Source organism: Cibotium barometz, chromosome 2 (genome assembly GCF_041138505.1).
Source record: "Cibotium barometz isolate CiBa-2024 chromosome 2, ASM4113850v1, whole genome shotgun sequence".
In the NCBI taxonomy this organism is placed as follows: domain Eukaryota; kingdom Viridiplantae; phylum Streptophyta; class Polypodiopsida; order Cyatheales; family Cibotiaceae; genus Cibotium; species Cibotium barometz.
Window position 1 is genome coordinate 17,998,803 of NC_141047.1, and position 10,104 is coordinate 18,008,906.

Sequence of the window (10,104 nt, forward strand, 5' to 3'; positions counted from 1 at the left end):
GAGAGAGTACAAGATTAGATTTTCTATTGTTTATTTTTTTTAAAAAGATGATATCAACTAAACATTCAATGATCTCTTAATCTTACCTTTTACAAAGGCAAGCCAATAATGATTTATAGATGCAAAGATTGTGCACACACAGGAGGAGGAGACATTAGTCAAAGGCAAGCCAATAATGATTTATACATGCAAAGATTGTGCACACACAAGAGGAGGAGACATTAATCAAGGTTTCACATAATTTTTACCCCTAGCTGGATCTAGAACCATCCACTTACATGACCGTTGAAAAAGTGGTTCATTCACCATGGCTTTTACATCTAAGTCCTTTTGCAAAAGGAACGGACATAGCATAGCCCCACACAAAACTTACAATACTTACTTTTCTTTCTTTTTGCATTAAAATCTCCCGCCTAATCATTATATATAGAGGCAATACCTATACTTAATTTGCTAGTTACACCTTAGTCTCTTTAGTGATTCTACTTTTGGCTATAGAGACATTAGATTCCCTACAAAAAAAATCGAAGTCCCTACGTGGGGCTTCATTGTGATACAATGAATCCACATTTGAGTGATTTGCCATGTCTAAATGTGCAATGTGACCAACACCTTTTGTTGAATATTATGGGATAGGTACTTGTACAAAGTTTGGCAAGAACTATTTGAAAAAGGAAAAGCACAAGGATGTTGAGCCTTCAGCAAAGTTGGGCATGGACAATCTATGGGGGTTCTTTTTTGGGGACCAATAATATATATATTATAAAGGGAAAAAGAAAGCTTTACATAAAATTCTTTCCATGCCCAGAGTCAGCCCTTAACAACATCAACATAAGAGTCACCATTAAGCAGGCTACACACCAAATCCACTCTATCATCCTCTGATACAAAAGAAAATCCATCCAAGATAAGTGATATCCCAACAAAATACAAGCCTCAATCAAAGCTTCAGATGTGTATCCCCTAGGGGTCTGTTTTTCCAAGATCTCACCCATCACCTCCCCTTTTTGGAACTCCCCCTTGAAAGTAGGTTAGACAGGGAGATGGATGGGGGAGACTCCCTATCCTTGAGCATGGGCTGAGGAGATCTCCCCATATTATTTTAGAGATTCCATCTACTCTCTCCCCCCCCGCGCGGCCACAATGTGAAGTCTAATGAAGTGCTTGGACACATTTCATTGGGGTCAATTATCTTCTGCCACGTCAACGCACAATCGTGAATCCCCATTTTTATTTCAAACCATTTTGGAGTTTTTGGGGTGGGGTTTCGAATATTGAACTCGCACGCCCAACATCCGGAGCCCAGGGCTAAGTCCAAGGCACAACCCCTAATTTTTATTTCAAACCTTGCAATCTAGCTGGCCAAAAGATTTAAATTGACAGCCTTATTTATAAACTATGAGGAGCATTTGATTCGCATGTGAGTAAAAAAAAAAAAAAAAATAGCACTAAAACTTTGATAGAATAACATGAAGTGGTGGTAGAAAGTCACAAGTTTGAAGTGGGAATCGGGCGATATCTGGATTCTGAATGAAGGCTAGCCACGGCGGCGGCAGCCTGCCAACTTTTAGCTCACCTGGCTCCCCTCCGACACAACCTTACGAGTCGACACCGATTTAGTACCGCCTTGGGAGGCGTGCTGGGACTAGCTTTTCGGGCGGACAAAGAAGACGGAGCAGCCCAGCCTCCCTCTCTGTCAACAAACAAGACGTTGTGTTTTGGTTTTCATACTAAGCGGTGCTCCTCTGCATCTGCATCTCTTGATTCCTACGAGTTATGGCGGTTTCAAAGCACAGTGTTAAATCGTCCACCATCTTGTATTGGTATACCATTGTGTGCTTCCTGCTTCTTCAAGGTAAGAAACTCACCCTTCGGAAGCATGCGCAGAGAGCCATTAATGGCGGAAATGTGCTAGAAATCCTGGAGAGGTCGAGGTCGAGGTCGAGGCCGTCGCTCTGTATTTCATTTCTGGTATTTGTGTGCCTGTGGGTAGTATTATCAGTCTGGTAGGCTAAATATGGAGCGTGTTTTCCTTTGAGCAGTATGTGTGGCGGAGGGTTTCAAGGTGGAGAGGCAGACCGTGGGCGGCGGGACATGGTGCGTGGCGAGGGCGGACGCGAGCCCGACGGACCTGCAGAACGCGCTGGACTGGGCGTGCGGGCAGCAGACCGACCAGGGCAATGTGGACTGTACGTCCATTTCGTCGGGCGGCCTCTGCGACCTCCCCGACACGCTGGTTGCGCACGCCTCCTACGCCTTCAACGCCTATTTCCAGAAGCTCAACCAGGCGGCGGGGGCGTGCGACTTCAACAGCTGCGCCGAGACCACGAACTCCGACCCAAGTAAGTATGCTTTGCGTCTTAGCAGAGAAATTAACGTCAATCTTAGCCACCACTAATACAGTTCTCACGGCGCATTTCTTCCAACGCGCATGCAGGCTCCGGAGCTTGCACTTACCCGTCGTCTTCAAGCAGGTCCGTGTGCACTGTGTATCACGTAATCCAGATTAGGTCTTCTGTTTAGGATATAATGCACTGATTATAACCTCATTTTGCAGCTCGGGCTTTCTTACCACGGCCAATGTTACGAGTTCGACCTTGCCTAATGGAAGCAGCTTGGCGAGGCTGCCTCTAATTAGTGGCCTCATTAATCCCACAGTCTGTGTGTGCTGGATGGTCTTTGCAATGCTCAAGCTATGAAAGGGCCTTCTGATTTTGCTCTCCACCCTGTGGGAATTTTGGTGGTATCACGTGTTTATTTACCTCTTCCTCTTTTTGGTAGCCTGTGTTAGGAGTGAATTGGCCCATAGAATGAAACCCAAATTGTATATCATTCATTCTCATGTGGGACGTATTTTCCTCTGTTAGTTATAGCTTTTACTAAAATGAAAGGCCTGTTTCAACTCTTTTGCTCTTTTTGGGGTGTGGTTACTTTACCATATCACCTCTCTTTTGCTCTTTTTGGGGTGTGGTTACTTTCCCATATCACCTTCATTTAAGTGAGTGATTTTTTTGGACTAGATTGTTTTTAGTAAAGTGAAGGTTGAGCTTGTCTTGGACAACTACCACACAAATTCACAAGGCCAACTTCCAGGGTTTCTTCTTGAGATGTGCCTTCTTCTTGTTAGGTCGCCTATCCATGTCACTTTGTAAACATGACTAAAAGAAATGCTAACTGTGCCAAAATCGGCCCAAGTAGCTTTCTTTTTGTAACTTGGTCATATGTCTCACTCCAACCTCACCTCACACTGGAATGTGCATGAAAAGGGTGGCATTTGAATGTGTCTTAGTGCACACACGGTCTAACTAATTGGGCCTTGTGAAAGACCAATTAGATTTTTCAACGTTGGTTTTAGAGATTTTCTTAGAAACATTCTCTAAGTGGTGATGTCTCTACTTGCATGTGGAAGGGACATTGTATGCTTTCCACCTCTTTATCAATTATTCTTTTTGGGGATTTTGGAACATGCAATGTGGATGTACCCTAGATACATAGTTGTGTTAATGACCCCCAAAGACAATGGTGGAAATTCAATTGTTTTTGAATTTCCAAGTGGTGGGTTTCACCTCCTTGCTACGGTGTTTGCAAATCAACCTTGTGAACCATGTTTTTTCCATTCTATTGTACTAGCATGAGCACTGGGGATTCATCTACTATTGAAGAAATATATATTTTTTGGGTAAAAAGTTAGATCTCATCAATAAGTTGGTAAAAAGGTTGGAGATCTCATCAATGCCTTGGAAATGCTTTGGATTGTTTTCAAACTCTTTGGTACTTCACTTGGAAAATCGTTGAAATCTAAAAAGTAATATTAATAAAATCATATTCTTGTTATATTTTTAATCTAATGAACTATCACAATTCACATTATCTAGTACCTAGTACAAGGTTTAATGTTAGAAGTTACACATTAGTAATGAATCTGATGCTAATCATGAATGATTACAAAGTTATGTGCATCCAAAATCTAGGGCTTGCTAATGGTGTTGTACATAATAGATTTCGTAAAATCTAGCTTTCTAAAGGAAGGTTTCTATTTAACTTGGATTTGGTGAAGGTAAAAGTGCATTGAAACAAGGATATGAAAAAGATGGGTTTGCTATTGTTGCTATCCTAATTACAAGAAATACAAGTTATGTACTCTAAACACATGTTGTATAGAGTAGATTGCATAAAATCCAGTTTTCTAAATAAAGGTTTTGGAATCAAAGGCAAGCTATTGAGCTTAGATTTGGGTAAGGGTAAAAGTGCCTTGAACCCACAAGGATATGCATTAGGGAAAATTTGGACTCAAAAAGGGGCCTTGTAAGAGATCCCTTGGGATGGTGATGTGGACAAAGCAAGCCAATAAATCCACATATAATATTGGAGGGCACGTGCGTCGTTTTTGAGTTCTTTATTCCATTAACTGACATGTAGGGTGTTTTTTAATTCAAAACAATGCATCTTGAGTATAGTTTTTTATTCCCACTATGGTGCCTTATTTTATTGAAAAAAGACACCACTCTCTTTCTTCATTACACTTTTGAATGTAACGAAGCCAACTCTGCTAACCGAACTTAGTCCCTGCAACCCGTCATCTTGCATTGTCTCCCTCATTGTCTTCCCGATTGCACAACCACTACCACTCCAAATCCGAGTTTTTTTGAGCGGGAGGTTTTTGATTTTCTCTTCTTCTCAAGGCGGCAAGTTTTGAAAAAGGATGGAAAAGTGTTTGTTCTTCATGCGCCATACCTGCTTGTGCATGAATAACAATCCCATTTCTTACCTTTTTCAAGTGAGGGTTGTGCTTACAAGTACTCTGTACATTTGGGTTCATCCAGGATACCAACAAGTTTGTTTGATGGACAAGGAGGTATTATTTAGTGATGTTGTCTTTTGGTTTTAATGAAGCAATCTTCTTCACGGGAGATAAGTGTAATATCTAAGGTTTTTTTTGGTTAAAGTGTGAGTTCATTATGCTTTTTGGTGTTGTTAAAGCACAGAACAATGCAATGGAACCTGTGCAGCAAAAGAGGAAAAAGGTGGACATCCACTTCCAAGTAGAACCCGATTATGCTCCCTGCTGTAAGAGAAATTGGTCTAGGCCAGCATGCGAAGCCCGCATTACTGAGCTTCGAAATGAAGGAAAGAAAAACATGGACCTTTGGTTGGATGGTAGTATTTACCCACCAGATCCAACCTCCTCTCAATCTCCATCATTCTTTGGGTTGACAAGTTTCTTCAAGTTTGTGTGTGAGGGTGAAAATGGATTGCTTGGGTATTGCAAAAGACTGTTTGGCCAATGTCAAAGTATCTTTGAAAGACATTTGAGTGATAGAGATGCCAGGATAAAAATGCTTGAAGGTGCGAATTTTTACTTGGCATCGATCACAACAGCTTTGCAAGCTTCAAACGAGGACAAGGCAAAAGTTTGTGCTGGGTTACAAAAAGAGTTTGATCATTTGCAGCAGACTATTTGTAAGATGCAGGACACTATAAAGGAGAAGAATGAAATTTTGGCAGTTCGAGAAATCAACAATTTCACATTGGAGAGTGAGAATGCACACCTTCGAAAACAACTTGAAAAGTTCAACAGAAAATTGCAATATTTGAAAGACACGCCATTAGGTGCTCGATTACGCAAGAGAAAGATCAAACCATTGGAAGAACTCAATGTTGGAGGTGGCCAATGGAAGCGTCGTGTAAAAGCTTGCAGGTATTGGGATCTATAATTTCTTTGAGCTTAAATTTCTTTGAGCACTCACTTTCATTTTCATCTTTAATTTCTTTGAGTTCCTTTCTTGGAGATGGGGGATTGGGTGTGGGGGTGGTATAGTTAGATGAATGGTGGACTGAAATAGCTATCGTTGTTGCTTCAGGATGGTAACAGATGTTGTGGGTCCAAAAGAGCAAGGTTCTGATATATTTGGCAAAGTTCTGACAAGAGACATCATGGAGTCAGCAATACAGCATCCTAAGTTTGCAAGACTTCGATCAGACATAGCAAAGCAATCCTTGCAAGAGGTGAGTGAAGCATTCACGCCTGCAGATGCACAAGGTATATGTGACATGGCTGGTATAAGCACAAAGTCTTACAGGATGTTGTTTAATAAAGTAAAAGAGGGTTTCAATTGCAAGCTTGAAAAAAAGACAGTAATTTCCATTCCAAAACCATTTCACGTAAACAAAGCTCGAAATATTCTCAACTTGGGAATGGTCGAACTTGTTGGAGAGCCTTGTCACGTGTCTAGCACATTGACAGTGACTAAAAAGAGCGGGGAACAGAAAATTATAGAGCTTACAGAGTTCAACAATTTCATCATGGATGTTCGTAAATTACAAATGGCTATGGTGAAATTTTATGACATCAGTGTACATGAGTGCAATGGAAGGCTAAAATTTGTTTTGAAACTTGATGAGAGTGAGGTGATCAAAGGACAGAAGCTGGAAAGGGTTAGCATTACTTTAATGAATAGAGCTTTGGATGCAAGTATCAGTAATGCTGATGAGAAGCACTTTAGTGTACAATCCGAAAATGAGATTTGGTGGCTGGCTGCATTTGAGGTGACGTGCTATCCATTTTTAAATAAAGAATATTATGTTGCTATCCTCTTGTTATGATGTTGTAGACAATCTAATAGTTGTTGTTAACAGGTTCCAACAGAGACCCATGAAATTCTGAAGTGGTACTTCAACCAGACTGAGCTTCCTTCCACTATCCAGCAGCAGTCGAATGGCGAAAAGCTTTATGTAGAAGGATATGGTGAATATGAGGTTGAATGGCACCTGGCTGCAGATCTTAAAACCTTGAAATGCATGTTTGGTATTTCCCAAGGAGCAATGGCCAAGTATCCTTGCCTGTATTGTATGACCGAACGAGGTGTCTCCAAAGGAGGAAAAGAGAGAGAATGGAAATGCCCAAATGCAATCAGTAATAGGCGTGAACCCCCAAATCGTGATGCTCCAGGAGTGGATCCTACTTGGGATCCAATTCTTCCTATCCCTTTGATCAGAGTTCATATTTGTGTTTTGCATGCGCTGGTTAGAATAATTGAGAAACTAGTCTACATGTACATCGAATTTTCATGGAATATGAAACCAGCAGTAGAGAGTGAAAGAACTATTAAAAAAATAGAGCAAGTGCTTTCAGATGCAGGTTTACATTGTGGTCAAGTGAAGATTGAGAAGGACTTGAGAAGATCAGGGAAGACCGGGAATGTTCCTAGCAAACCATGTTTTGGAGGTGCAAAAGCCAGAAAGTTCTTATCTAATCATACCCAGAGAGGTCATCTGGGTACAGATTTTGAGGTGTGGAGGAAGCTTCATGCAGCTGTACCTGACCGAGGCTCTTCAGGACAAGCAAGGGTGGCAAAGGCCAAAGCGTGGTTGGCGCTTGATCGCCTAGCACCTTTGTTGCAAAAAGCAAGGTTTGAAGATGGGGATGTTGAGAAATTTGAGGCAGTTGTGACAGAGTTCTACACTAGCTATGAAAAGGCATGGGGTGCGACAAACTTGACACAATACATGGTTATTACTTGAAAACCTACAGCTTTGAGTATTTTTTGTTGTTCAAAAAATATTGTACGATACTAAATGTCTTGTTGTTGTTGAGCATTTGTAGCACATTTTGCATGCACATGGAACCTTCTTTGCGGAAGAGTTTGGAAGCCTTGGGATTTGGTCTACCCAAGGCATGGAAAGATCTCATTGGCAAGCACGTTGTGCCTATCAAAGGGCCACTCAACATGGAGGAGGAATAAAGAAAAGTAATCCCATGAAGCAACTATGTCAGTGGTGGTATAGGCGGATTCAAGTGAGGGCTCGTGTGAAGATCAAACATGCTGAATCAGCTGTGTCATGTGCAATAAGAAAGGTTCAGGCTGAACGGAGACGTTCAATATATGTCTCCTCACAGGGAAAGCAGAATCATGCTGAATGGCTAAGACAACGACAAAGACAGGGCAGAGTGTGGAAGAAAATTGATCATTGAAATATATATTGTAAAACAATGATGTAACTGAGAAAGATTTTAAAAGAACAAGAGCTTTCATCTATGTCCCATATAAATGTTTCCAATATATATACATTTCATAGTTTGCAATGGTAAACAAGAAGAGTATTGAGAAATATGACGAAACTTCTGAGGAACTGGAACAATCTAAATTTGTTAATCTTGAACAGAGACTTCCCCCAGCCGAGCCTTTTTTGTTGACGTTTCTGCATCATCTTCTTCATCCTCTATTAATGGCACAAGAGGGACCATTGGTCTTGCTGTTCTAAGAAGATGCTTCTTCCCGCAATCACTCAACAGATTGGGATCTGTGATTCCACATGCCAACCCGTAAGCAGCATATGTTAAATAATATTTACATCTTAACGAATATACTCCAGGTCCCTCTCCAAAAATTCGAACAGCTGCTTGCCGCTCCAGAAGTATTGCCTTGTTTGCATTCAGCCTTACGTGGTAGCCACCTAAATACCTGGATAAAGTCTTTATCGCCATCAGAGGAAAACTGGCGTTGTCCTTCGAGTAGCTAGCATGGAATATCACAATTTGAGGGAATGTTAGGCGGTGTATATATGTTCCTAGTGTCGAATCGTGGCCCAATCCCGCCATACGCTTGCCTGAAGCACGTTTGAGGAATGTGTCTTCATATATTTCCAGCTGAAAAAATAAAGGAGCATTAGCCAGAAACAACATCACCAAACATTTCAGGACAAAGTTGATAAAGCCAAATCCAGAACAAAATAAAACTAACCTCTTGGTTCTCATCTGCTTCAAGCAAGGCGTCTTGCCATAAATTAGTGCTCGAACTAGGAACGTTTTCTGCTGACTTGTTTGGCACATCCCTACACCCTCCCATGTTGGTGATATTCAATCTGTCCCTTGCTTCTTGTAGCTCTTCCTCTGTGGCATCTTTTCCTTCATATCTAAGGGCATCAGCATAGATCATATTTAGTGTTGCTGCAGCAGAAAGGAACTCAGTGTCTTTTACATGGCTATCCACTAGTAGGTACTTGTCTATCCCATCATCATCTACAAAATTGTCATCGACCTCCAGATTCTGGGCTATGAAAGCTATGCACTGATCTTCCCTTAAGTTAAATACACGTTGTATGTCTGTCAGCAATATATACTCTGAGTCTCCTACTTGGTAGGAGGGGAGTAATGGCGTTGGAATGGGGGAGGAGTCATCTGATTCAATCACAAGCTGACCTACATCACTGTTTTGTTCTCTAACTGCCTCAATATCAACCACCGAACTAAGCTTCCTCTCTTCTTCAACATTGAACTCCTCAATGACATGAGGAGTGTCCTCCTCTTCAGCAGCATCCTCAGCGGTGGGACTTGCCTGACGAGAAATCGTGTCTTCACTTTCAATTTTTGCAAGCGGCTCTGTACCTTCTTCATCTGTTAATTGCACGTTCATGTGCAAGAAGCATAAGAAGGCGTAGGAGTATTCCATCAGGCGGCACTTTCTTTTGTGAAAAGGGCAAAGCAAGGCTCTCTTCTTGTCACATGGCACCTTGTGCCAATCCCTGTTTAACCTCTGCTTCTTATCCGATGAAACCTTGAGATTAAAATGAATGTGACTTTTCCCATCAATCATCATTGGTTCTTCATTTGTGAGCTCGTCAAACTCTTGCTTTGCCTCTTCGAAGTATCCATGATGGCTAGACAATGTTTCCTCCAGAGAAAAATCGCTATTGAACATCAACGAAATTGCAGGGTGCAAATCATGATGTCGACATTTGTACAGGAAGTCATATAATAGAGTTGCAGGAGTTTCTTTGATCTCTTCGTCCACATCAAATTCGACTTGAACTTGCGACATGGCTGAATTCAAGTCTGTAGAAAAGACATGGAAAATATTAGTGCAGGCAATGAATCAAGAGACAGTCGATCTTAAACAACAAATCTCTGTGGTGTAAATGGATTCAACATAACGCGAGAGGAGATGCCAGAGGAATGCAGGTATTCCTCCTCGCATTGTAGTGAATCTATTTTCCCTAACGCAAATAAAATTACAGCTAAGTCAAGGACCTCTTCTCTCATTATGGTGAATCGATTCACCATAATGCGAGGAGGAGTATTGTGCTTCCTATGGGACCTTCGCTCGC

The 10,104-nt window shown here is 41.4% G+C and overlaps 1 protein-coding gene across 1 annotated transcript; it reads left to right on the forward strand.

The window, feature by feature from the left end:
- Positions 1-1,495: 1,495 nt before the first annotated feature.
- Positions 1,496-2,904, forward strand: LOC147640749 (glucan endo-1,3-beta-glucosidase 3-like). The gene is made up of 4 exons (XM_086814700.1): positions 1,496-1,855; positions 2,043-2,342; positions 2,438-2,474; positions 2,558-2,904. Exons 1-4 carry the CDS (start codon positions 1,777-1,779, stop codon positions 2,697-2,699), a joined length of 558 nt encoding a protein of 185 aa, XP_086670826.1. The 5' UTR covers positions 1,496-1,776; the 3' UTR covers positions 2,700-2,904.
- The last annotated feature ends 7,200 nt before the right edge of the window (positions 2,905-10,104 follow it).

What these genes read in the sequence shown, in the direction of transcription:
- LOC147640749 (XM_086814700.1), top strand. Translation starts at nt 1,777, where the DNA reads ATGGCGGTTTCAAAGCACAGTGTTAAATCGTCCACCATCTTGTATTGG. An exon ending in GACCACGAACTCCGACCCAA is followed by an intron (nt 2,343 to 2,437) that starts GTAAGTATGCTT and finishes ACGCGCATGCAG; the next exon opens with GCTCCGGAGCTTGCACTTAC. An exon ending in TACCCGTCGTCTTCAAGCAG is followed by an intron (nt 2,475 to 2,557) that starts GTCCGTGTGCAC and finishes CTCATTTTGCAG; the next exon opens with CTCGGGCTTTCTTACCACGG.